General features: G+C 56.3%; 3 protein-coding genes across 7 annotated transcripts; 1 reads left to right on the top strand and 2 right to left on the bottom strand.

Moving 5' to 3' along the window:
• Positions 1-10: 10 nt before the first annotated feature.
• On the bottom strand, positions 11-5663 carry LOC309649642 (uncharacterized protein C19orf73 homolog; the record flags this gene model as incomplete). The annotated part of the gene is given in 6 exon segments (XM_082439796.1): positions 11-157; positions 161-231; positions 234-375; positions 377-446; positions 1565-1770; positions 5607-5663. Coding segments are annotated over 6 exon segments (693 nt in total).
• On the top strand, positions 990-21441 carry PPFIA3 (PTPRF interacting protein alpha 3). Of its 4 annotated transcripts, XM_082435887.1 has the most exons (30): positions 990-1163; positions 5820-6074; positions 6332-6433; positions 6807-6971; positions 7332-7406; positions 7880-7954; positions 8270-8491; positions 9513-9659; positions 9748-9882; positions 10295-10378; positions 10502-10633; positions 11081-11143; positions 11301-11380; positions 11671-11815; positions 12359-12546; positions 13563-13785; positions 14595-14758; positions 14880-15007; positions 15709-15802; positions 16147-16228; positions 16918-17118; positions 17764-17826; positions 17995-18021; positions 19095-19270; positions 19689-19786; positions 20008-20183; positions 20272-20340; positions 20565-20736; positions 21153-21224; positions 21309-21441. In XM_082435887.1, exons 2-29 carry the CDS (start codon positions 5835-5837, stop codon positions 21209-21211), a joined length of 3585 nt encoding a protein of 1194 aa, XP_082292013.1. In that variant the 5' UTR covers positions 990-1163; positions 5820-5834; the 3' UTR covers positions 21212-21224; positions 21309-21441. The 4 variants fall into 4 exon arrangements, 3 of the variants coding, with proteins under 3 accessions (XP_082292013.1, XP_082292012.1, XP_082292014.1); XM_082435886.1 differs by having other exon boundaries at positions 21153-21415; XM_082435888.1 differs by lacking the exon at positions 17995-18021 and having other exon boundaries at positions 21153-21415.
• A 790-nt stretch (positions 21442-22231) lies between these two features.
• Positions 22232-25985, bottom strand: HRC (histidine rich calcium binding protein). Of its 2 annotated transcripts, XM_082435917.1 has the most exons (6): positions 24146-25984; positions 23997-24067; positions 23393-23461; positions 23077-23131; positions 22555-22591; positions 22232-22370 (listed from the first exon to the last, which is right to left on the bottom strand). In XM_082435917.1, exons 1-6 carry the CDS (start codon positions 25779-25781, stop codon positions 22334-22336), a joined length of 1905 nt encoding a protein of 634 aa, XP_082292043.1. In that variant the 5' UTR covers positions 25782-25984; the 3' UTR covers positions 22232-22333. The 2 variants fall into 2 exon arrangements, with proteins under 2 accessions (XP_082292043.1, XP_082292042.1); XM_082435916.1 differs by lacking the exon at positions 22555-22591 and having other exon boundaries at positions 24146-25985.
• Between the last annotated feature and the right edge of the window lie 657 nt (positions 25986-26642).

The raw sequence follows: 26642 nt of genomic DNA, 5'->3' as shown, positions 1-26642 counted from the left end.
CAGACCCTTTTCAGAGTCTGAGAGCAGAGCTTGAGACTTTTCCCCAGGTCCGAAGGCAGAGGCTGGCCGGCTTCCTAGCGGCAAGTCCAGGTTGGAGGGTGGGACCCGGTCTTGGTCTGAGCGCTGGGTCAGAACTGAAGACAACTCCCCCTACCCTTCAGAGATTCTGAGGGCGGAGGCCGAGCCCCCTTCCTCTGTATCTGGTCTCACAGAGGAGGCCTGAAACGCGCAAAAGTCAGTGGGCGGCCTCTGTGTGGGCGGGGCGGAGCGAACCATTAGCCTAGCCCGCCGGGGGAGCCCTCCCGGCCGCGTAATCGTCTGAGTGGGAGGCGGGGGTGGAGGTGCCACGTGCAGTTCCCGAGGCGGGCGCAAGGGGTGCAGAATAAGGTGCGCTAGCCGACCCGGCATTCACCCCACCTTCCAACCCGAGCGCGTGTCTCCGGGAACTGCCCCCGCCTTAAAATCCATCCTTTACTCCCACCCTCCTGTCCCGTGCGGCGCGAGGGCCGGCGCGCGCCACCGCCGGAATCCGAGGTCGCGACTCGCGTTCCACGCCGCGCGCCACTCGCTCCAGGTGACATCATCCCCCTACCGGGCTCCGCCTCCCGCCCCAGCCGCCGCACGCCGCTTGCCTATTGGCAGTCCCACCTTGAGCCCCGCCTCCCGCTCTCCGCCCGCGAGACCCCTCCCAGGCAGTGCGGAGGCGGGGTTTAGCCGCCGGCCGGCGCAGACACCGCCTCCCATTGGCCACGCGGCCCCGTCTGTCAGTCTTCTGTTAAAGGGGCCACGACCGCCCCGGAGCTGGTTTGCGGGGGGTGGGGGGAGGAGGGAGGAGGAATTTTTTGGCGGGGGAAGATGGGATTTGGGGGGCGCTGGTGAGCACCCCTGGATCTGACGGCTGCGGCCTCGCGGGGGGAGGCTGAACGGTGAAAGGGGCAGGGGGCTATTTTAGGGGGTAGAGGGCTGTGAGACCGTCAAGGGGAGGGGGGGGTCCCCAGCGACCAAGCCGGAGCAAGAGACGCGGAGCCCGCGCGAGCGGCGGAGACAGGGCTCCGGAGCCACAGATCCGGGCCCCGGCCGCCGCCAGGGGCCCCGCCCGGTCCCCCCACCCCACCCCACGTCCCTCCTGCAGCCCAGCTCCGCCCGCAGCCGCCGCGGACCAGGTAGGTAAGAGCCCAGCCCGGCCCGCCTGGCAGCGCCCATCCCGGGGACCCGTCGCCGAGCTTCCCCCGCCTCCCTGAGATCCTGGATTCCCTTCTTCATCCCCTGGGACCTCAGAGCCCAGATTTCACAGCCAGACCCCAGAGACTCAGGCGTGCCCCTCCCGGCTCTGAGTCCCCAACCGAACCCTGGAATCCCAGGCGTACTGCCGCCTGCGCCTCCTCCGGGGCCCAGGAGGCTGGATTTCCCAGGTCAGCCCCAGGAAGCCCCTCTGGACCTAGATCCTCCTCCTCGGCCCAGTCCTGGGAGCTCCAGACACGGGTCGCGGCTGTGTCAGACTCCCCCAGCTAGGGCCGGCCGCCCCCCCACCCCGTCGCGTCCGCATAGTCCCCCATTCGCGCACCCAGTCTGCCCATCTCTGGTCCTCCGGCTTGAACAGCCGGCCGAGTCCCTCAGTCCCGGCCGGCTCAGCGGCCGCCCTGGACACAGGCCCGCTCTGGAGCTGTCCATGGTCACCGTTCTCGGCAGCCTCGCGTCCCCCATCTCCTGCTTCTGCCGCCGGGGAGGCGGCGCCGGCGGCGCGGGGATCTCCCCCGCCGCGCCTTTGACCTGGGGATACCCAGGCCCTCCCCGACCTGGGCGCCCGGGCCTCAGGGTTCCGCTGGTCAGGCTCTCAGCTCCACCCTCAACAACCCAGGTTTCGGAGACCCCAGCTTCTACTTGAGGAGTCAGGGCTTCTGAATGTTCCTGCCTGGTGCACCTTAGGGATCTTGGCATCTGAGGACTCAGATCCCACCGGGCTCTGGGAGCCCTGTCAGTCCTCACTTCCTCTGGCTAAAGGCCCCAGCTGGTAGCCCTCACCCCCTCAGGATCTAGGAATCCAGTTTTCCAGCTTTTGCTCCCTTCAGAGGCAGTTCAACAGCCCCTGTGCCCCTCAGACAAATATACCCATCCACCTGGCACCCCAGCATCTGCCCCCTTAGGGATTCAGGCGCCATGACTCTCTCCCTTTCAGGGACTCAGAATGCAATTCTTAATGCAATTCTCTGGCTTCTACCCACGCTGCCCCCTGGAGACCTAGATGCCTTGTCCCTGATCCTGCCTCCCCTCAGGGACCCAGGAGTTCAGACCCCACCTTCTATTCTGCCCACCAAAGCCATCTACCCCTGCCCTCCATCCAACAAGGACTCAGGCGCCAAACTTCCATCTCCTGGCTTTGGCCTCCACAACGACTCAGGAGTCCAGTTCCCCAGCTCTGCCACCCGCCACCCCAAGTATCTAGCCACTCAGCTGTTACTCTTTTGAACCCAAGTCCCTACAGCCTCACAATTTCCCATCAATTTGACATCTCTGGTGGCCTTGAAATACCCTGCTTCATCTCCATATCATCTCAGTTTCTGGGCTCCCTGGGGTTTCCAACGTTCTCCCCTGAGACCCAGCTTCTTGAGATGTTTCCAGCACTCCATCACGATTTTTTCATATCGTGATGTCACATCCTTCGAGTACACTGTCAGACTGGTGAGCCAAACATACATCCCTTCCTCCAGATGTGTTCTATGGCCTAGGTTCATTCTGTGATCTAGAATTGTCTTCCACATTTCCACCTAAACATAAGCCCTGGCAATGCTTCGTGTTCTAGATTCTTCCTAAATCCTAGAACACTCCCAGTCAACATCTTTGTTCCTTTTTCACCAAAGGTACTGTTCTAAAGTCTAGGCTAGATGCTAAATTCAAGGCACGACTTTCCCCAGGTAAATTCAAATATCTAGCTAATGCTCCCAAGCCAAATTCTGATCTCACCCTCCTCCCCTTTGACAAGTTCCTCTTTTTTTTTTTTTTTTTTTGCTGCACCATGCTGCTTGCTGGATCCCTGACCTGGGATTGAACCCGGGCCCTCAGCAGTGAAAGCACGGAGTCCTAATCCCTGGACCACCAGAGAATTCCCTACATGTTCCAATTTTTAAGAAGCCAGTCCTTGCTTATTTTCTTCTAAAATTTCATTTTGGGTGTGTTCTAGGTTCTAGCCACATCCTTGGCATTGTTCTAGATTCCATTCCCTTCCCAGGGGCATTCTAAGTGCTAGAATATGTGTGTTCCATTTATGTGCTCTAGCCTTTCTTCAAACTGTGCTATCCATTCTAGAATGCACTTCCTATTTTATTTTATTATATTTTAAATTTTTATTTATTTATTTTGGCTGCACTGTGTGGCATGCAGGATCTTAGTTCCGTGATCAGGGATCGAACCCACATCCCCTCAGTGGAAGCGCCAAGTCTTAACCACTGGACTGCCAGGGAAGTCCCTGCACTTCCTTGTTTTAGATTCCATCCAATTCTACAGTCTTAAATCTCGAGGATTCCCACTGAAGTGTTGTACATTGCATCTTCCTTCCTCAGGTTCTATGTTCTCGGCTCATCCATTCCCACCTTCTCTGTCCATCTTTTCCCTGGTGTGACCTTGGCTTAGAACTTGTCCCCTGGTGGATTGGGGGCTTCCTCCATCTGCCACTTCAGCATTCTAAACATGCTCTAGGCTCTCTCCTCTTTTGGAGTCTTCAGCCTAGAAATGTCCTCATTTCTAGAACACACCACCCCCATCCCCACCCCCTTTGCCAGCTCAGTCCTTATGCCAGGAAATTCTCAATTGCCAGAATGCATCTTTCTGCATCTTCCCCCAGGCGATTCTAAGTTCCAGGCAAACTCCTTGCTATTTTCTAGGTTTTCCTTTGCCTCCAGGGCATGTTCTGAATTCTAGAGCATACATTCTGCCCTCTGAGTTCTAACATTATCTAGATGCATGAAAAAACCAAGCATGCGATCTCTGCTTTATTCTGTAAAGATAAAATATACCTTTATACCTTCATCCCTGGTAGGTTCTGAGTTCTAGGTTATGTCTAGATTATGTCTTCTGACTTAGGTTTGTTATGTACTGCATTAGGTCTGTTCTTAGATATCATTATCCTCCCCTCTGTGTTTGGGGTTCTGGGGTGACCCAGACACTCTTTTAAGTTATTGGATTGCTCTTGGCTTGTTCAAAGTTCCAGACCTGGGTTCTAGAATATGCCTTTCTATTTGGCCCCATGTGTGGATCCTACCCCAAGCACATTGTAAATGTGGAAGTGTATGTCCTCTCTGCACTCTGTACTGTGTCTTCTTGCACGTGGCCTTCTAGATTCTACACCCAGCCTAGCTGAATTTTGTTTCCTTCTCAGGGAATTTGAAGTTCTAGAGCAGCCTCCCTAAAACATCCTTAGTTGCATCTCATGAGAAGATTCTGGGTTTTAGATACCATGTTGGGTTTTGGTCTAAGTCTGGCCTGCCCTCTTATAAACATTTTCTTGAATCTGATCTCTGAGTGTTGGGATTCAGGTGTCTAGATTCCCAGACGCACCTCTTCAAAGACCGAAGGTTACAGGCACCCAGCTGCCTCCTCTCCCAGGTCCCAGGGCCCTCAGTCCCCTCCTGTACTCCCAGGAGTCCAAGGCCCCAGTCCCAGGCTTCAGACATAGTCCGAATATTGGGTGGAGCTGGAAATTATCTACTCTGAGAACCGGTTATGCGTCTGCCTGAAGGGAGAGAAAGAAAGGAGGGAAAGAGTGAAGGTCCCTCCTGCTTTCGGCTCAGCTAGATGGACCCGTCTGACCTGATGTGTGTGGAGGGAGTGGCTCAGGAGACCTCCCTTCATCTCCACCCGCGGCTCATGCACCTGGACTCCTGGGTCCTGGGGGCCTTGACTTCTGAGTTCTGAGGGGGGAGAAGTCTGAAGGCTGAGATTTCTAGGTCTACGGTTGGAGGTTGAAAGCCCAGACTCTTGTGTCCTGGGAGGAAGGGGATGTGGTCTCTGACTCCTGGGACTGGGGAGGAGAAGGCTGGAGGCTCAGACTCCTCAGTCTGGGGGAAGGGAGGGATAGTGGACCTAGATTCCTGTGACCTGAGAGAAGAGGTAGCTGGATCTTGGACTCCTGCGTAGTGGGAGATGGCTAGCATTGTCCCCACCATTTTTGTTTTTCCCGACTGTAGTGGGTCTTTAGATTCTCCTGGAGCTAGATATCTAGATATCTGGGAAGTTGAAGGAGGCAGGAATTGGGCTGAATAGCAGGTGAGGACCATCCCTGTGACATTATACAGGTGACTACGTACCAGTGACCTAATTCTGTGACCCCAGTTTTGTGGCCTCCTGAAGACATGGTCTCCCTCGCCTGGGCCTGAGTTTTCTAGCTCATGCAGTAGGTTGAAGGGGATTCTCAGCAGGGCCAGAATAGATAGTGATGGGCGGGGCCTGAGTTGCTTGAAGGGGCGGGACTTGGACCAGAGGGGAGGGGCCTGCAAACTTTCCACATTCACTCAAGCAATGGGGCACCCGGCTTCGGCTTCTCTGACTAGGCTGGGCCTAGATTTGCTGCCAGTGTCTGATGGAGTCTGACCTGTTTCTCCAAATGCTCTCACCCAGGTAGCCAGGCCTGGTTTCCTGGGAGCAATGGGTTTCCGTTTATCTTGTGCCATGATCGGAATGGATGGGCCTCAGTTTCTTCTGTGCAGCGCTTGGGTTGTCCTGCCTCAGTTTTCACTATGTAGTATCCCAGTGACCGTGCCTCAAGTTTCGCTGGTGTGCTTTGACGAAGCCCCTCTCGGTTCCCTGCCCCCTCCCCGTACCCGCAGGCCAGCACCGCCGCCATGATGTGCGAGGTGATGCCCACCATCAGCGAGGATGGCCGGCGGGGTTCGGCGCTGGGCCCGGACGAGGCGGGCGGCGAACTGGAGCGCCTCATGGTCACGATGCTCACGGAGCGCGAGCGCCTGCTCGAGACGCTACGCGAGGCGCAGGACGGACTGGCTACGGCGCAGCTGCGGCTGCGCGAGCTGGGCCACGAAAAGGACTCGCTGCAGCGCCAGCTCAGCATCGCGCTGCCCCAGGTCTGGGCGGGGCCTGGGCGGGGCCTGAGGGAGGCGGGGCCTGGACTCGCGAAGGCACAGGGAGGGCGGTCCGGAAGGGGCGGAACTTGGCACTTGGAAGGGGGAGTGGCTTGCCGGTGGTGGGCGGGGCCTGGGCCGCTTGAAGGGGCGGGAGTTGCCAGAGAGGGGAGGGGTCTCCAAACCTCCCAGTCCTATGGAATGAGGGAGATGGGGAAAAGGATTGATCTGATTGTCCGATCCTGCCCACACCTGGACAGGAGTTTGCGGCTCTCACGAAGGAGCTGAACTTGTGTCGGGAGCAGCTACTGGAACGGGAGGAAGAAATTGCGGAGCTGAAGGCAGAGCGGAACAATACTCGGGTGAGAGGTCTTGGGGCGGGACCTAAGTGCGGTGGGCGGGGCCTTGGGTGTTGCAGCCTGACCCATTGTTTTTCCTATATCTCGCCTTCCTTTCTTCTCCCTGCTCCTACAACTTGGCGGGTCTCCTCTGGTCCCCTCCTTCCTTCATGTCCCCTCCCCTATCTCCATAACTGTTCTCATTTCCTGTACCACTCCTTCCTTGACCTGCCCCCCACCTCTGTTATCCCTCTCTTTTCCTGACCTGTCTCTCTCCATACCACTTTGCTTGGCTCCACCTCTACCATGTGTCCGCCCCACCTGTCTGAATCCTCTTCCTTCACTCTGCCTCTCTTCCCTTGACACTTTTCCTTGGCCCGGTGCCCTATCTCTGTAGCTTCTCCTAGAACACCTGGAGTGCCTGGTGTCCAGGCACGAGAGGTCACTGCGTATGACTGTGGTAAAGCGCCAGGCCCAGTCCCCGGGAGGGGTCTCTTCCGAGGTGGAGGTACTCAAGGCTCTAAAATCCCTCTTCGAGCACCACAAGGCCCTGGATGAGAAGGTATGAGAATTGAAAGAGCCTGGTTACAGAACAGAAACTCGTGGTTGGCTGGGGCTATGTTGAATGGCAGAAATTCTGGCCGTGATTGGTTGGGGATGGCCCAAGTGGGAGGAATGTTGACTGTAATTGACTGAGACAAGTTATGGCGACTGGGACCTGAGTGGCTGATAATAGAAAAATATAATAGGATGGGGGATACCAGCGGGTGAGGCTGACTTAGTAGCTAGTTGGAGATGCACACATACTATAAATAGAGGAATGCTAATGTCGCCCTATCAGGTCCATCCCAAAGGTGTTCTGCATCAACTGTCCTTGATCGGGTCTGATCTCCATCTCACACTGTCTTGCCCCCACCCCCAGGTGCGGGAGCGGCTGCGAATGGCGCTGGAGCGGGTGGCAGTGCTAGAGGAAGAGTTGGAGCTGAGCAATCAGGAGGTGGGGGCGTGACCAAGAAGGAGGAGGGACTTATGAACTACCAATGGGGTGGAACTGATTGGGTGGGTCCTAGAATCTGTTGGGAGCAGGACTAGGGCAGAAGACGAGTGGGGTAGGACTATGGAGAAAACCAGTGAGGTTCCTAAGGAGGAACTCATTGGGCAGGACTAAGGGGAGTACTGCCCTGTGACAGTGAGACTAAGGTGAGAACCAGGGCTTGGGCTAAGGGAAAGAACTGACTATGGAGGAAATGGTTGGGTGGGGAAAGTCAGGACACCTCCACAGGTAGGCTAAGGTTAAGAATAAGGGTGGACTTCCTCTCTGGTGGGGGGCTAAGGAGACATATAATGACGGCACAGGGTCTAAGGGTAGACTGTGGGATAAGGGTGGCCCCAGCAGGACCAGTGCCAGTGGGAAGTACAAACGGGGTTTCTAGGGCCTCTTTTGCCCTGATCTCCCTTTCCCATTGCCAGACTCTGAGCCTTCGAGAGCAGCTATCTAGGCGCCGGTCAGGGCTAGAGGAGCCCGGCAAGGATGGGGATGGGCAGGTAAGAGGTGGAAGTCTTTCCTTCCCCTTGCTCTTCATTGGTCCTCCTCACTGTGATCCCACTCAGCCCCCTGACTTTGTGATGGTCCTTTTAATGTTTGGTACGATTCTCACTGACCCTAGGACATCTGAACGCCTCAGACCCTTACTGGCCTTTGACCTCTGATTCAAGTCAGCTAGCTAACTTTTGTCACCTCCATGGCTCTTACTGATCTTCGATCGCCCCTCACCCCCATCAGTTTTCTCCTTGCATTCTCTATCTCTGTGTTCCCCACTCTGAGTTCTGTCCCTTCCTCCCTCACTGTCCCCATTCCAGACTCTTGCCAATGGCCTGGGTCCTGGCGGGGATTCGAACCGGCGCACGGCAGAGCTGGAGGAGGCCCTGGAGCGGCAGCGGGCGGAGGTGTGCCAGCTGCGGGAGCGCCTGGCGGTGTTGTGCCGCCAGATGAGCCAGCTGGAGGAGGAGCTGGGCACGGCCCACCGCGAGCTGGGTAAAGCCGAGGAAGCTAACGCCAAGCTCCAGCGCGACCTCAAGGAGGTGAGGCCGGAGCCCCTGGTGGGCTGCCCTCTGTCCCTTCCCTCCCCTCAACCCTTCCTGTCCCCCTTTGCCCATAGTCCCAGAATTCACGAATCTGGATTCAGTCCACAAGCTGTGTGGACTCTTCTCCTCTCTGAGTCTCAGTTTCCTCACCTAATGGGATGTATGACCCTTGTCAGAGAGTTGGCACATGGCACATACTTGGTAGTCACCCAGTATCTTGTTGTAGTTATTATGTTATCATTGGGAAATTCTCTTGCACCTCTTAACTGAACTCCTTTGTCTGCATTTCACCCCATCCTGGCTGAGGTTCCTTGACCTTAACTCCCACGCTGCGGGGACTGCTGTGAAATGTAGGGCATGGATTCTTGAAAGCACTGAATGAGAAAGAAGAGAGAGCACTTTAGTTTTCATCATCCGCTGGGGCTTTTACCTCGGATTTCAAGTGTGGATGGCCCCAGAGCTTATTGGGAAATGTGGTCCCACCACACCGGCTCCCAGGCAGGAGTCCTTCCCCCATGAGACCCTGGAGCACCTTCTCTGGTTTTCTAAGCATGCGCTACCCTGGGGGCTCTTGGGAGATGTTGCCTCCCAGGTGGAAGAGACCCTTGTTTCCTCTGAGACCCTAGGGCACTTGCTCTGTGATTCTAAACCTGAGCTGTGCCAGAAGTTGCTGAAAAATCTAAGGCCTGGATTTTTGAGGCAAGTGGGCTAAGAAGAGTGGAGACATTCCATCTCATGGGTCTTAGGTCATCCATATGAGGAGGGTCTAAGTCAGTACTGCCCCAGAAGTTTATGGGAGGTGCTGTACCACCATTTTAACTATCAGGTGGCAGGGGATCTAATGTTGGCTATGCCTGGGAGCTCTCGGCAGGTGTGGTTCCATCATTCTGACACCCTGAGGGCAGGGGACTTCATTTCCCAGGATACCCTGGGGTGCCTGAACTGGGGTTCTAAGCCTAGGCTACCCCCACGGCCTTCTGGGAGCTGTAGTCCACAAGGCCCTCTGTCACCTCTGCAGGCGCTGGCACAGCGGGAGGATATGGAGGAGCGGATCACAACGCTAGAGAAGCGCTACCTGAGTGCCCAGCGAGAGGCCACGTCTCTGCACGACGCCAACGACAAGCTGGAAAACGAGCTGGCCAGCAAGGAGTCGCTGTACCGGCAGGTGGGAGGACGGCCGAGGAGGGGCGGTGGGGGCGAGGCCGTGGCTAGTTTGACCTAGCTCCTCCCTTCCCCCTGTCTGTATCCCCCAGAGTGAAGAGAAGAGCCGTCAGCTGGCCGAGTGGCTGGACGACGCTAAGCAGAAGCTGCAGCAGACGCTGCAGAAGGCGGAGACCTTGCCGGAGATAGAGGCCCAGCTGGCCCAGCGAGTGGCGGCGCTCAACAAGGTGAAGGGAGGCCTGGGGCGGCGCCTTGAGTCTCTGGGGCAAAGGGGCGGGGCTTGGAGGAGGCAGGGCCTGAGTCTGGAGGGGTAGGAGACCCACAGCCCGAATTCTGCTGAAAAGGGCAGGGCCTGGGGTCTAGGGAAGGGACGTGACTTGGGATGGTTGAAGCGCCTAGAGGTTTGGTGGGGGGTGGTGCTCTCTAGTTTGGACTGAACAGATGGGGAGAACATGAACTGAGAAGGGGACAGGGCCTGTAGACTAGAGGAGAGGGCAGGGCTTGAATCACAAGTGCAGGGTCTGGAGTCCTGTGGGGGAGGAGCCTGGGGCCTGGAAGCCAGCCTTGGAGGAGGTGGGGCCTGGAGGCTGACTGCGTCCTAGTGGGACAAAGTCAGATGCCATGGGTTCCATCCTCTAGGCTGAGGAACGTCATGGGAATTTTGAGGAGAGGCTTCGGCAGCTGGAGGCCCAGTTGGAGGAGAAGAACCAGGAGCTGCAGCGGGTGAGGAGGCTTTGAGGCTTGGGGGATGCGCCTAGATGAGGGGGCTGTGCCGGGGGGGCGGGAGCTCGGAGCAGGGACAGCGCTCGGGGCTTGAGCACCTCTGCTCTGTTCTCCTCTGGGCAGGCCCGGCAGCGGGAGAAGATGAACGATGACCACAATAAGCGGCTGTCCGAGACAGTGGACAAGCTGCTGAGTGAGTCCAACGAACGGTTGCAGCTTCACCTCAAGGAGCGCATGGGGGCACTGGAGGAGAAGGTGTGCCCCAGCCTAGGACTCCAATAAGCTGGAATCTTGGGGCCCCAGACCTTTCCCCAAACAGTTATCTGAGATCTCCCCAAATCTGGGCATCCTGAATTTGAAATTAATAGACTGCTCTATTGCTGGGACCACCACACTTTCACCTAGTTTAAACACCCTAGAGCTGAATTCTGGGGCACCTACAGCCTGAATTCTTGGCTTTTGCCCAAGCCTCTCACCCTGTGGACCCTCAAACTCTGAATCCGTGGAAATTTCACAGGACGCTGAATCTTGGGCTCCCAGGGACTCCCTGCCTTAGCGGCATCTTCGGCTCCACAACCCTCTCCCCATCCAGCTCACCATTCAAGCCCACCTCATTTCCCCTGGGGTCCCCTCAGGCCAGTCTCTGCGCACTGGAGGCTGCTTGCAGATTCCGACCCCTCACTGCCCCCCTGCCCCCCACAGAACTCACTAAGCGAGGAGATCGCCAGCATGAAGAAGCTTCAGGATGAGCTGCTGCTCAACAAGGTAGGGAGGGGGCTGGGGGGGGGGCGCTTGGGGGTGAGGGCCAGGGAAATGGAGCAGGCATTGCTGGGGTTGGAATCAGCCTGGCTGGGAGGGGCTGACACTCAGTGGGGGGGAGGGGGCAGATTCTGACCTGACATCTCCAACCTCCTCCCCCCAGGAGCAGCTCTTGGCGGAGATGGAGCGCATGCAGATGGAGATTGACCAGCTGCGGGGGAGGCCACCGTCCTCCTACTCCAGGTGACAGTAATCTTCCTGTCCCACCTCTGCCCATGGAGCCCCCTTGGCCAAGCACATCACTTCTGATACGAAGTCTCCCCCACCCCACTCCCTGTCCTCCTGAGACTTCCACTGGTCCCTTTTATTTTTGACCCCTGACTTCATGACCTCTGACCCCAGACCCTTTTTCCTGACCTTTGGCTTCAGATCCCTCTCCCAATCCTCTGACTCCAAGCCCTTCCCCATGACCACTCACCTCTGTTTCCTTTTCCTGACCCCTTGGTCTCTGACTGCCCTCTCTATGCCCACAGATCTCTCCCTGGCAGTGCCCTGGAGCTCCGTTACTCCCAGGCACCCACATTACCTTCTGGCGCCCACCTGGACCCCTATGGGGCTGGCAGTGGCCGGGCAAGCAAGAGGGGTCGCTGGTCAGGGGTCAAAGATGAGCCCTCTAAGGTCAGCAGCCACTTCTGGGGCCTGGACTGAGCAGGGCTTGGGAGGGCAGCAGTAGGAGGTGGAGCCCAACATGCAGGGCTCTGGGAGGGGACTGAGTTGAGAAGCAAGGTCTCCTGGACCCACACTGTCTTCTCTTCTTCTTCCGTCATCCCCACTTGCCTCGATGGCTCTTCACGTGGATGTCCTGCTGCCTGGTGAGAACTTTAGAGGAACGATGGGGTGGGAAGAGGGGTGGGTTTGGGGGGATGGTATGCAGGGTGTAGAATCCTAGAATGGATGGGGCCAAGTGAAGAAAGGAAGTGGGCTGGGTCAAAGGAAACAGTGGAATCAGGGGAGAGGGCAGAGTCATGGGTGGTCAAGAAGAAGGACCCACCAAGAGAGAAAGCTGGGCTGGGGGGCTGGGTCACATGGTGAGGGCAGTCAGTGTCAGGGGACATGGGCAGGGTTATAGAGGGTGCGCAAGGTCAGGATAGGTGAGGGAAGACCCAGCACCTACCTCGGCCCTTGTCCACCTGGCATCTCTCTGTCTCCACACAGAGATAGGAGTGGGAGCGGTCTGCCCCTGCGGGGTCCATGCCACCTCCATTCCCTGGGGAGCTGGATGGCTCAGATGAGGAGGAGGCGGAGGGGATGTTTGGAGCTGAGTTGCTGTCTCCCAGTGGGCAGGCTGATGTGCAGACACTGGCCATCATGCTTCAGGAGCAGCTGGAGGCCATCAACAAAGAGATCAAGTGAGCACTGGCCCAGTTCTTCCCCACCCTGCCTGAGCTTAGCCCAAGGCCCCTCTGGCTCTGGAGACTAATCTGCACACCTAAGCCCAACTCCTTTCCTCAACATCCTCAAGGAATTCTCCCAGCCCAACACTATCCAGGAATCCCTGAGGAAATACCAAGAAGTCTCCTATGTGCTATATATACATTACACACCCCCCGGCCGGTACTCACAATTTCCCAATATACCCAAGACTGCATCCCCAAATGCCAAAATTCACAATCCAATCCATCAAGAATCCTCCATTACATCATGGCTTTCATGGCTTCACGCAACAGTTACCCAGAGACTCCCAGTACCCTATGAATCTCAACACAACACAAGGTCCCCCAGTCCAAAACACCTTGAGAACCTCAACTCTAGATAACAAGAATTTCTGCCTAATATAACAACAATCCTCAATTTATTAAGAAACCCCCATCACATAAAGTCTACCCTGATTCCCCAGAAATTGCCCTATTTAACAATTCTCTAATAAAACACTTTCCATGGGCCCCAGCAAACGTATCAACATGACCATCATCTTCCATTCAAACTTGTTGTGACTTGAGACAGTGACTCTCACCAAATGTCTCTATGACCTTCCCAGATCCTAGGTTGACCTCAGAGTCCCTGATCTCACTCTGCTCTTAGGAGCTTGCTCTTGCTGTCCTCCTTGGAACTTGACCTCTTGCCCATAGTAATCCACTTGTGCTTTTCCATAACCACTTGTTTACTATCAGCGTCATCCTGATGCAGATCCTGATCATCCTGTCATCCCTAATCTCTCCACGACCTCCTGAGCCTATCATGATCCCTTGACTCCCCTTGAACCTGTGAGGCCGTCAGGGATCCACCAAGACCCTCTAACCTCATTGTCCCTTCCTCAGAATTATTTTTGCTCCGCCAAGCCTTCCTGGCACATTGGGATCCCCCAACTCCCTCTCCTATTGTCTGCCTGAGTCCTCTCACCCCATCTCCCCCTTTTCCTTCTCAGGTTAATCCAAGAGGAGAAGGAGACAACAGAACAGAGGGCAGAAGAGCTGGAGAGCCGGGTGTCTGGCTCGGGCCTGGACTCACTGGGCCGCTACCGCAGTAGCTGCTCACTGCCCCCCTCCCTCACCACCTCTACCCTTGCCAGCCCCTCCCCTCCCAGCTCTGGCCACTCAACACCCCGTCTGGCACCCCCTAGCCCTGCCCGTGAGGGCACCGACAAAGCTGTGAGTATTCTTAAGTCTCCTCAGCTTGGTGGTGGTGGTGGGAGGTCATAAACAGGGCTCCCTAACAAAAAGCAACAATGACCAACACACCAGTGATTTTCAAAAGCAGCCTTAGCTTTCCCTAAAAGTTCCAACTCAAAGGGCAAATGGGAGGCTGAGCCACTGGGTTCCTGAACCCTAACTTGTACTTTAGTCAGATCTGATCTACTTTTACCTGTTTTATGAATTAAGTTTCTGCATAGGATTTTTATTTTTATTTTTTTACTTTTTTTTTAATTTTTTTGGCCATGCCATGCAGCTTGAGGGATTTTAGTTCCCCCACCAGGGATCGAACCCTGGGCCCTGTCAGTGAGAGCACCAAGTCCTAACTACTGGATGGCCAGGGAATTCCCACTGCATAGGATATTTAGAAAAATGTCTCTGTGACCAAATATACATTTGAGAACTACCATTAGATCCTCAGAATTGACCTTTGAGGGAGGCACAATATCTATCTGCCCTATTTTATTGCCTTAAACTCAGATTTCCTACTTTCAGAACCTGTAACTCATTAGCTTTCCTTGAGGCTGAGCAGATCCCACTCCTGACACCAGAAGCTAAGACAGTATAAATATGGGCTTATCAAGCTCCAGAGGGACTGCAGTTATTGCCTTTATATTTATGCAACTCACCCGCACTTAATCTAGGCTATCTTTAGAAGTGGTTCCCCAAATCAGGGGTATCGCAGACACCTCGTAGACATCCCAACTAATGAGCCCCCAACATGATCCCTCCGATTCAATATAGCATCTCTGCCTCTCTGTCTCCAGAATCATGCCCCCAAGGAGGAAGCTGGGGCTCCACGAATGGAGGGACCAGCAATCCCAGGAGACACCCCACCTCCCACTCCTCGTTCTGCCCGCCTTGAGAGAATGACCCAGGCCTTGGCACTGCAGGCGGGATCCCTGGAAGATGGAGGACCCTCACGGGGAAGGTCAGTAAGAATAAGGGATGGGACAGGGAGGGACTTGCTTGGGAGGAGGCGGTGGGAGTGGACAAAGACTTGGGATGAGAGGAGGCATCCCAGATGGCATCTATCTGTCCTGCTCACCCAGTGAGGGCACCCCAGATTCCCTGCACAAAGCTCCCAAGAAGAAGAGCATCAAGTCATCCATAGGCCGTCTCTTTGGCAAGAAGGAGAAGGGGCGAATGGGACCACCAGGTCGGGACAGCTCTTCTCTGGGTGAGTCCCCTGATTCCCTCTCTCCCTTCCTTTCTTCCTTCCTTCTTCTTCTTTACATATTCATTTGACATACTATCCTGTCTTCATTCATTTGGTAATTCATTTAGAACACTGGAACCTTGGCAGAGGTAGAGGGGAGGAGAAGGGACAAGGAAAGGGCACTCTGAGGCCTGCCTGAGTGACTGGTGGGCAAATGAATTTGTTATGTTATTTACCTATTTTTTAAATAGAGAAAGAGGGAGGAGCATCCTAAAGGCAGGGCATCTGATGGGCTGGAGCCTGCTTGTCTGGTTTGTGAAATCCAAGTTAGTTAAATTTTCAGGAATTTTATAAGCTGCTTTGACATCACATTGGTAGCTTGAAATTGGTGGGATTATTTACACCATGGAAATTGGCATATGCTACAAATCAGGAAATACCTTCTCCTTCCCCAGGGAGCCAGTTGTTAAATATTTACCAGCACACCACTGCCAGCTTACCAAGGCCAGCCCAGTGAATCCAGCCCTATTTTGGGGATTTCTCCAATTCCTTGCCTAGGAGGTGACATTGGTCCCTGTCTGGTTTTATCACTCCCTCTGTGTGGCCGCATTTACTAATCCCTCTGGGCCTCTGCTTTCCTGGCATCCTTCTCAACCCCCCAGCATCAAAGATTCTGCCTCCCCTTTGAGACTCTCCAAATTTTGGCCCCTCCCTGCCTCCAGCTGGAACACCCTCAGACGAGACATTGGCCACTGACCCTCTGGGGCTAGCCAAGCTGACAGGCCCAGGAGACAAGGACCGAAGGAACAAGAGGAAGTGAGTGTGGGTGTGTGGTGTGGAGGTGGGGAGGGTTGGTCATAAGTGAGAAGAAAATTCTGGGAGGGGGTGTCCAAGATCCTGAACTTGCTTGCCTGGGAACTTGGGAACCCTTAGAGTTTTTCTTTTCTTTTATTCCCCCTTTTCTCTTGATTAGTGTGGGTGTGTTGGGGGGAGGGAAGGTGGATTACAAAGATTCACATGTATTTTTTTTAGCCTCCTGCCATGTTTTTTATATTCATAAAAATTGCTTTGGTGGGGGGATGCAGTTGGTGAAGGGGGCCATCCAAGAGGGCTAGGTGTCTCTGCCCCTGAGATCTCCTGCCCTGGCCCCTTCTCCCCAGGCATGAACTTCTGGAAGAGGCCTGCCGTCAGGGCCTGCCTTTTGCTGCCTGGGATGGGCCCACTGTGGTCTCCTGGCTAGAGGTACTGGGGCCCAGAAACGTCCTGACTCTTTATCCCCAGTTGGTCTGAGAACCCCACCCTTAGGGCTGGCCGGGTCCACCTAGTACCATCCTCCTAACTCAGAGGTGGCGGTGGAGAGGAGTTGGTGGGGGGGAGGCCCTGGGAGGGGTCAGGCTTCTTGTAGATCTTCCTGTTGCTCTTTTTCCTCCTCCCCTCACCCCTGTCCTTCTGGCCATGCCCACCTTGGTCCTGTTGTCTCTATCTTTTTGTGTCTTCCCATGTCTCTCTCTCTCTGTGTGTCTCTATTTTCCTGCCTCTCTCCCCATCTCTGTGTTTTTGTCATTCCCCGTATTTCTTCCCATGTCTCTCTATGTCTTTTGCTCCTTTCTCTCCCCATCTCTGCCTCTCATCTCTGTGTGTCTCTCCTCATCTCTGTCTCTCCCCATCTCTCTCTTTCCCCTCTGACTCTGGTATTACCCTTCTCTGACTCTCCTCCTTTGTTTTCCTGTGTCTCCCTCTGACTCTCACATCTCTTTGCCTTGCCCTCCTCTCACTGCTTTTTCATGTCTTTCTGTTTCTCTCCCATTTGCCTTTCCCCATCTCTCTGTCTCCCTCTCTCCCTTTCTTTCTGTCCCTCTCCCACTTCTCCTCCTGTATGTCTCTGTCTCTCTTATTTTTTCCCCATTTCTCCCTTCCTCCCTCTGGTCCAGCTGTGGGTAGGCATGCCTGCGTGGTATGTGGCCGCCTGCCGGGCCAATGTCAAGAGTGGTGCCATCATGGCCAACTTGTCAGACACGGAGATCCAGCGCGAGATCGGCATCAGCAACCCACTGCACCGGCTCAAGCTGCGCCTCGCTATCCAGGAGATGGTCTCACTCACCTCACCCTCTGCTCCTGCCTCCTCCCGCACTGTGAGTGTCCAGGGGCCAATCCCAGCCCCTGCTGTCTTGCTGTCTCAAGGCCCCGCCTACTGTCCTCAGAGTAGCCAATCCTGGGTCCGCTCACTCCAGCTCTGTCTGATACACCCTGCTCCCCACAGTTTCTCACCGGGATTATCTCTTGAGAATGGGGTCTCCCTTCAGGTCCCTCTGCCTCCCCTCAGGCTGTTTTACACACTGAAGCCAGAGGGATCCCATCCCGGAGAAAAAGCCAAATTCATATGGTTCTCTACAGGGCCCTTGATGAGGGGCCCCTACCCCCCCCCCTTTTCTACTCTGCTTCTTGGCCCTTGCTGCTCCCTTTCCTAGGAGCACCCCTCCCTCTTTCTCCCCCAAGGCTGGCTCCTGCTCATCCTTGAAGTCTCAGCTCAAATGTCACCACCTCCAAGAAGCCTCCCTAACTCAACGGCTAAACTAGTACCGGCCCCATCACCCCAACACATGAACACCTATTTTTTTTCCCATAGCACATACTGACTTATAAAATTTTATCATTTTGTTCCATACAGAAAATTATGTGTTCCCATGCCTAATTCGTCTCCTCCAGGAGCACGACCTCCTTCCCCTCCCCTGTTCAGAAGCCCTCTCTCAACCTCTGTAACACCCCTCGCCCCTCAGTCCACAGGAAACGTGTGGATGACACATGAAGAGATGGAGTCCCTTACCGCGACGACCAAGCCTGTGAGTGCCCCCTGCCGGTGGCCTTGGGGGTGGCACTAACTTTCCCTCGGGAGGAGCAGGGGGGGCGGATGAATCTGTGGCTGTCTGTCCGTCTCTTCGTCCCTCCCGCCCTCCTCCGCCTGCCCCTTAACCCACCCCTTCTCTCCCCTCTTCCCACTAACTGGTCAGGAGACCAAGGAGATCAGCTGGGAGCAGGTAGGGGGCGCGGGGCGGGCCGTGGGCGCATGAACAGGCTGTGCACGCTGCATGGACGCCCCTCCTTCTCCGAGCCCCGCCCCGCCCCTCGCCGGAGCATTCCATCCTCACCGCGGGAGGGGGCGCTGCGCGGAGCTCTGCTCTTGTCTGTGGCTTGGTGGGGGTCGGCGTAGAAGCCCGGCTATTCCACTGTTAGTGGTGCACGGGTCATTCCATTATGCTGGGTTGCGGGAGCTCCACAGGCTGTTTCATTGCTCTAACTAGAGGGAGGTGCTGAGCAGCTCTTTTCCCTAGAAAAGAGGGAAGTGGGATTGTTCCACTGTACTGGGGTGAAAAGGGAAAGCATTTGGGGCGAGGGGGCGGCAGGTCAGGGTGAGAAGTTGGGGAGAAGGAGCTACATTTTGTTCTCAAGAGGGGAGAGGGATGACCTCACCTGAGACAGAGGAGCTGTGTTGGGTCTTTGTTTCCCAGCAGGGGGGAAGGTATGGATTATTTCCTTATGCTAAGAGGAGTGAAGGATTTGGGGTTGATCCAGAATATTGTCCTGGGCCAGATATAGCTAGACTAGTATTTTGGGGACAGTGCAAGAGTGGTGGATAGATCCATTATCCTTTGTTGGGGAGAGAGCTACATTGGAAGAATCCGTTGTGCTGACTTGGGGGAGTAGTGATGTTGGACTGATCCATTGTTCTGAGTTGGGACAACTTTAGACTAGAGCTTCTTAAACTTTAATGTACAGTTCAGATAACCTGAGAATCTTGTGAGAATAAAATTTTGATTCAGTAGGCTAGGGTCTGAGATTCTACAACTCCAGCAAGTTCACAAGTGATGATAATGCTGTGGGTCCAAGGACCACACTTTGAGTAGACAAGGGTCTATGCTGTCATAATGAAGGAAAGGGAGACAATTTTGGATTGTCCATTGTCGTGAGCAGAGATTGGCCATTGTCCTGCTATGGGATGGAGAAAGAACAACCTCGGATCTGGGGGACGGGGGTTGGACTATACCCTTTCATACATACATGGGAAGGGGTCAGAGGGCCTGACTCCTCCCCCACCTGCCCATGGCCCCAGATCCTGGCATATGGCGACATGAACCATGAATGGGTGGGGAACGACTGGCTGCCCAGCCTGGGGCTGCCCCAGTACCGCAGCTACTTCATGGAGTCGCTGGTGGATGCCCGAATGTTAGATCATCTTAACAAGAAGGAGCTCCGGGGCCAACTCAAGATGGTGGACAGCTTCCACAGGTGGGGGTTGCCTGGCCCATGGTGACAGTCCAAGGGGGGAAGCCCCACTTCTAGAGAGTCTTTGGCAAATAGGACCAGTGATGGGGAATTCCGTGGACTATCTTTGGTCCTCTAGCCCTGATTGTCAGGCAGTCCAGACTCCTGTGCCCCTTCCACCCATAAGAAGGCCCACTAGGAAAAGCCCAAGTCCTGAGACAGCTTAGCTAGTTGACCCCATACCCCTTAGAGGTTGGCTAATAGGAACTGCTTTTTGAAAATACTGCAATTCCTGGGAAGGTCAGCAATCAGTAGAACAGATCCAATGGAGCAATTCCCCAACCTCTGCCAGAAGACCACAGACAACGGGGAGAGCCCAATAGGAGTAGCAGTCATTGGGGTATGAGGGCTCATCTGTAACTCCACTATCTCTGCTACTCAGGGTGAGTCTGCATTACGGGATCATGTGCCTGAAACGGCTCAACTATGACCGGAAGGACTTGGAGCGGAGGCGGGAAGAGAGTCAGACCCAGATCCGAGGTGAGTAGAAAAGTGTAAACGTCCAGCTGGGAGCCACGTTGGAGGGGTTTGGAGCAGTGCTGGAGGAGGCATAAATAGGGGAGGGGAGGGAGGCCAGGGAAGAGGGGATGGAGCCACCATAGGGGCGTGGCCAGGAAGAGGAAGTGGGGGTGGAGATATGGGATAAATTGGAAGGGCCTGGCCCCAGGAGGGGAGCAGCTGAGGGTCCCTTCTGTCCCCAGACGTGATGGTGTGGTCCAATGAGCGGGTCATGGGTTGGGTGTCCGGGCTGGGCCTGAAGGAATTCGCCACGAACCTCACGGAGAGCGGGGTGCACGGGGCGCTGCTCGCCCTGGACGAGACCTTCGACTACTCTGACCTGGCCTTGCTCCTGCAGATTCCCACACAGAATGCACAGGTGAGCTGCCGCTAGGCCCTGGGCATACTGGGCATCCCCACCTCACAGACTGCACGCTGCTAACCCCTCTCCCACCTCTCCTCCCCAGGCCCGGCAGCTCTTGGAGAAGGAATTCAGCAACCTCATCTCCTTGGGCACAGACAGGCGGCTGGATGAGGTGGGCGCAGCAGCAGCATAGGAGACTCCACTCCCAGCGGCACCGCTAGGCTGGGAGCTGAAGGGGTGGGGCTTGACTTTGCCAGCGAGTCGTGGTCGGAGGAGGTGCCAGAAAAGGGGCGGGGTTAAAGGAGGGAAGGACCCGGAGAAGGGTGGGGTCAAATGAAGGGGCGGAGTCGGAACGCTGCCCTAGTCCCTCACCGGCTGCCGGGCCCCTATACCTAGGACAGTGCCAAGTCCTTCAGCCGCTCCCCATCCTGGCGGAAGATGTTCCGGGAGAAGGACCTCCGAGGCGTAACTCCTGACTCAGCTGAGATGTTGCCCCCCAACTTTCGTTCGGCCGCAGCAGGGGCCCTGGGCTCGCCGGGGCTTCCTCTCCGCAAGCTGCAGCCGGAAGGTGGGCGGATCCCAAACTCGACAGCCTCTCCTCCCCTCCCTTTCCTCGGGGGTGGGAACCTCCCTCTTCAGGTTCTGAAATGGCCTAGTCCTTTCTCCCCCAACCATGACAAATGGACCGCTCCTATAAGCCAACCTCCTCAACCCCACCACACCCCCTTTCCAGGGTGGGAAATGAGCTCTTCTAGTGTCACCTGGGATACTTTGAAGGAATCCAAGGCTATGGGAAAGGGTGGGACACCGGCTTGGAGCTAGGCGGTCGTTGTCATGTCGGGAGGGGAAATCCAAGGGAGGACGCTTGGGGTTGAGGATCGGAGAAATACTGGGGGAGGAAGTGGGCGTGTGTGTGTGTGTGTGTGTGTATGTGTGTGTGCGTGCGCGCTTTCCAGGCTGAACCGCTGCTCACTCTCCCTCCAGGCCAGACTTCTGGGAGTTCCCGGGCAGACGGCGTTTCTGTCCGGACCTATTCCTGCTAGTGTACGCCTCCAGGTGAGGACTGCACTGGGCGCTCTTGGGGTTCTGGGCGGCACAATGGATCTTCACAGCTGCACGCACTGCCTGGCGTCAATGCAGGTGACCTCACTCGGACGGAAGAACCTTTCAGAGGCTGGGCTGTTTCCCCTCCTGCCCAGAGTATGGTCTCGCCGGGGAGAGCTTGCTGGGGAGCTCACGCCGCGGACTGGACCATCTCTACAGACAAACGGGGAATGCTGGTCCCTGCCTCACAAATGGACTGGGCCTGGACCAAACCACATGCACTGGACTGAGAGGGGGGAAGAAGGCGGCAGGAAGAAATCCCGCCCCAAACTTCCGCCTCCCTTTCCTCTACTTTGTAATTTATTGATCAGTTTCCGGTGGGAGATGGGTGCCCTTTCCCCGCGGGAAGGGGGCGGGGCTTCCCTCCCGGGCCGCATGCGGGGAGAGGCTGCCCCCTCCCCTTTCTTCCCAGTCGCGGGGCCCAAGTCGTCCTTCTTCGTCCGACAGGAGGGGAGGGGGGACTCGCTGCTAAAAGCCTCGCCCTTTGTGCCACTCAGCCCTGCCCCGCGGCGTCCGGTCGCCGGTGCCTGGGGTCAGCCGCGGGCGGGGTTTCCTCTCTCTCCCCAGTGTCTCGTGTCCCCGAGGCCCCTCCGCCCCCCGTGCTGTGGCCGTGTCCGTGCCCCGGGGTGGGTAGGGGGTGCAGAACTGCGCTCCCCGTTCCGCTCCAGCTCCGGGGTTTGCATGGGAGAATCCTCTTTCCACGATGCCGCTGGGCGACGTGGCGTGGGGAGAGGAAAGACGGTGGGGGAGCCCTCGCCCCCGACTCTTGGTCGGCCTCCCTGCCCTAGGCGTCACTCAGTGATCACGGGTAAAGAGAACTGTTTCAAAAAGCTCCCGTGTTGACTGATTTATTTATCAGGACCTAGCAACCACCCACCTCGAGGAGTCCAGGCCCCTTCTCCCTCAGACCCCACCCGCGTTCCCCGGTGCCCAGAGGATCCAGATCCCAGGCCTGACAATGAGGTTTCGGGGAGCACGTTTATTCAGAGAAATAAATATGGCCCGTGGAAAGGGGTTGGAGGGCCAGGGAGATGTATCTGCGCCGCAGCCGTGTGTCTGGGTTAGAGTTCCGGAGTTTCCAGCATGTCTGCCAGGGCTCTGGAGAGAAGGACGCAGAGGTTGGACAGCCGAAGTGTCCAAAGCTCACACCAGGGCGCTTAGAGATCGTTAACCTGCCCATTTCACCAAGGGGGGACTAGAGGCTCAGGGTTGTCCAATAATTCATAGCGGGACAACACCTTTCTAAACGGGGCCCTTAAACATCCCTCCTCCATACACTTACTGGTACAGGGACGAGGAGAAATAGTCGACGTAGCTTCCTGTGGGAGAGAAGAGGCTTGAGGGGTACACCACGGGTGAAATTGGGGGACACTTTTCACTCAGTCCAGGATCAGGACTAGCTCCGCCCCCTTTTCTGGATTCCTTCCCCCAAACTAATTCCTTCTACAGGGACTCCTTCCTTCCTCCTGGCTCTAAGTGTTCTAAGTGTTCCCATTCTCCAATAGCCCCACCCCCCGCCGCGTCCTTCGAATTCCACTTGCTTTGGCCCCAACCTCTTGGTTGTTCTAGGCTCACCCCTCAATCCGAACCTCTTAGGTTTTGGCACCTATCCCCAACCTTCCCTCTGCCCGGCCCCGCCCCTCCGTGCTCCTCCCGCTCGTCACAGAGTCCCAGCCTTAGCCACGCCTCCCCACATAGCCACGCCCCACAACCTTCCAGCCTGCTCCTCAGGTTGGCTCCACCCACTAGGCCCCGCGGCCTAGAAACCTTCATCAGGTTTCTTCTGGGCCCCACCCATGCTCACCCGGAGTGCAGACAGTTTCGCAGACCAGCGGGCAGAGGTAGCAGAACTGGCAGTGCTGGGGGCGGGGATGGGGAGAGAGAATGAGCGGTAGGAGGTGGTCAGGGGCGGAGTTAGGATGGGGCGTGGGCCGTACTTGGGTAGGAGGCTAGCTAGGTGGAGGTTAAGGTCAGAGGCAGGATCGGGTTTGGAGTCAAGGCTGCATCAGGGGTAAGGGGTTAGGTCAGTTTGAGGGCAGAGGATTTGGGGCTGGGTGTGCTCAGATGGTCCTGGGCCATCCGGAAACCTGGTGGATACTTGAGTCTGGGGGAAGTCTCACCTGGCACTGGTCGCAGTGCTCTCCCATGTTCTCCTCGTCACAGTGACAGTTCTCACATTCAGTGCATCGCTGGGGACCAGAGGAGCCTGGTTAGGCAGAGACGTTTGGGAGCCACCCGCCAGTCCTCCACCCTGCCCGCTGGACATATCCCCAACTTCTCAGCCTCATTACTTCTGACACTGAGCTCAGTATCTTCCTCCAACCTGCTTAACCTGCTTCCCACCCCCTCATTTCCCTATTGCAAGGTGCCCCGAAGTCCCCTTGTCACTGTGGGCTGGACCTTTGGGTACTCTCTTCACCCCCTCTCTTCCTATTCTCCCCATAGCCTGTCAGTCTCCAGTCCTGTCCCACCTCCCTCGGCTCTGCCTTGAACCCTCCTCCCTGTCCCCACATCTGCAAGTGCAGCTTAGGCCTCACCCTCTCTTTCCTGGACCACTGTCCCAGGCTCCTCCCCAGCCTCCTGGCCTCCAGTCTGTCCCCTACTTGGCCCCAGAAGTGTCTCTGTTTACTCAGGCCCGTTGCTCAGGGCCCTCCCAAGGCACACCAGAGCCCTGGCACAAACTCTAGGAACAGCTTGGTGGATGGAGCTGGGTTGCAGACATACATTGCAGAAGGAGCAGTAGCCGCAAAGGGACCCTGGCTGGTAGTTCCCGTACTCCTGGGCGTCCTGCTGATCTGTGGGGACAAGAGGGCAGCGGTGACCCAGGCTGACTCCGCTCCTCCCCACCCCCATCATCCAGTCAGATCACTTACCCATGTCCTCACTACTCTCCTCTTCACTGGAGGCACCTCCAGACACCTCCCTCCTGGCCAGTGGGTTGGGGATGATGGTGAAGGGGAGCTCATCCTCCTCCAGCCCCTCCTCCTCATCTTCTTCCTTCTGGTGGTCTTGGCTCAGTGGGACCCAAACCTCAGCCCTCTCTTCCCTCCTCTCCTCCTTCTCTTCTTCCTCTTCCTCCTCTTCTTCCTCCTCCTCCTGGCTCAGGCTGAGGCCATGACCTTCCTCCTTGTCTTCCTCATCCTCCTGGTCCAGGCTGCCATGGTGGGTGCCTTCTCCTCCCTCCTCTGAACCTTCATCATCTTCTTCATGGGAGCTGTGATCCTCTTCCTTCTCTTCCTCTTCCTCCTCAGAATCACTCTCCTTTAAATGGCTTCTATCCTTTACCCCCATGTGTTCTGGGGGCTGGTGGCTAGTCTCCTCTTTGATGGACCCTCTGTGGCCAGTCCCTTTATCTCTGTGGCTTTGCTGCCTGTGGCTGGGAGCCTGGTGGCCAAGCTTGGCAGAGATGTCCTCATCTTCCTCCTTGGGGACTCCACGGTGGTGATGGCCAGGGACTGCTCTTTCATATTCCTCTGGGAAGTCCTCCTCCTCAGCGCTCTTGTGGCCTTGGCGTTGGTGGCTTGCAACATGGTGGCTGAACTTGACTGTGATCTCCTCCTCGTCCTCCTCCTCGTCGTCTCCAAGGCCATGGTGGGTATGTCTGGGAACCTGGTGCCAGTGTTCAGTGGACACATCCTCATCCTCATCTTCCTTGTCTCTGTGGCCTTGATGTCTGTGGCTAGGGATATGATGGTGGTGTTCATCTGAGACATCTTCATTGTCTTCCTTCCCATGGCCTTGACTCCTGTGGGTCTGGTATACGTACTCAGTGGAGACATCATCGTCATCATCTTCTTCTTCTTCTTCTTCTTCATGGCCTCGGTGTCTGTGGCTGGGGCCATGTTGGTGGTGTTTATCTGAGACATCTTCATCCTTTTCCTTCCCATGGTCTCGGTGTTTGTGGACCTGGTGTCCATACTCAGTGGAGACATCCTCCTCTTCCTCTTCTTCATCCTCCTCTTCTCCATGGCCTCGGTGTACATGCCTGACGATATGATGGTGATGCTCACTGGACACAACTTCGTCTTCGTCCTCATCTTCATGGCCGTGGCTCCCGTGGCTGGGGAAGTGGTGCCCGTGCTCAGCTGAATCACCCGCGTCTTCGTTCCCATGGCTTCTGTGCCCACGGGCCTGCTGAGCATGCTCTGTATATTCCTCCTCATCAGAGATGTTCTCATCTCCCACCTTGGGGCCTTGGTACCTATGGTCTTGGGATTCTCTGGAGACATCTTCGTCCTCTTCTCTGTGGTCTCCGTGGCCCCAGAAATGATGCCCACTCTCTGTGGAAACATCCTTGTTCTCATCTCCGTGGCCTCTATGGCTGTGCGTGGGGTGGCCAAACTTGCCCGACGCGTCCTCTGAGAGCCCCGAAGCTCCTGCATTGTTGTTCCAGTTGCTGGGCCCCGGCCCAGCCCCTCTCAGCTGCTGGGTCACGGCAGTGGGGAGAAGCAGGCTGGCCACTGCAGCCCAGAGGAGAGAAGTGTGCAGCCATGGCCCACAGTGGCCCATGGGGACAGACAGGAAGCAGAGCTTCTCCCAGGGCTGGCTCCCACTGTGGCTATGGCTATGTGGATGAATATTGGGGTCCTTGTCCCTTTTGGGCTCCTTCTCTTTCTTTCTCCCTGTGTTGTTCCTTTGCTGTGTCTCTCTCGGCCTCTGCTCTCTGGCCCTCACAGCCAGGCCCTCTGAGGCAGTCTCCAGAGCCCCTTACCCTCCTCTCCGGCCCTCCCTCCCACTTCCCAGCCAATAGGGTCTCTCCCCTCCCCTCTCTGTGGCTAAATTTACTCTCAGCCCTGAGTTATTCTGGGTCAGTCCCCACCTGCCCCTCCCCTCCTGCTCCTCCTCCTCCCAGCTGGGGAGGGGGTGGATGAAGGGGTCTCTCCTTGGCCAGGAGAGAGGAGCCAAGGGATTTGACTTTGGGTTGCCAACAAGTTCATGTTTGGCAGCTGCAAAGACAATGGCTAGATTTTTAGTAGGCCAATTTGGGGGGAGCCTGGGCCATGGGGGAGGGTAGCAGGAGGGATGTATCTGAGGGGAGAAACCCCTGCCAAAGAAGGACTGGGGGTTAGATTATGGGGAGTTTCTGGCCAGAATGGGCTACTTTGCTGAGAAGGTGGATGCCAATATGGAAGCCCTGGAATGGCGCGAAAGGAATTTTGCTCCAGCACACGTACCCATGACCTCCTGTCCCTGGAACTCAGATCTGGGGGCAGGGGATGGTGCCAGGCCAGGGCTATAAATACAGCGAGGGGGGGCAAGGGGCTCAGGTTACCCAGGAGGCCGCAGCTGTCCCTGTCAGAGAGCTGTCAGGAGACATGTGGCCCTGCCTGTCCGCATATCAATACCTCCCACTCCTCATCCTGTCACCGT

This window comes from Balaenoptera physalus, assembly GCF_965194825.1.
Source record: "Balaenoptera physalus genome assembly, chromosome: 19".
In the NCBI taxonomy this organism is placed as follows: Eukaryota; Metazoa; Chordata; class Mammalia; order Artiodactyla; family Balaenopteridae; genus Balaenoptera; species Balaenoptera physalus.
The sequence above is the reverse complement of the archived record's forward strand: the minus strand, read 5'-3'. Positions and strand labels throughout refer to the sequence as shown.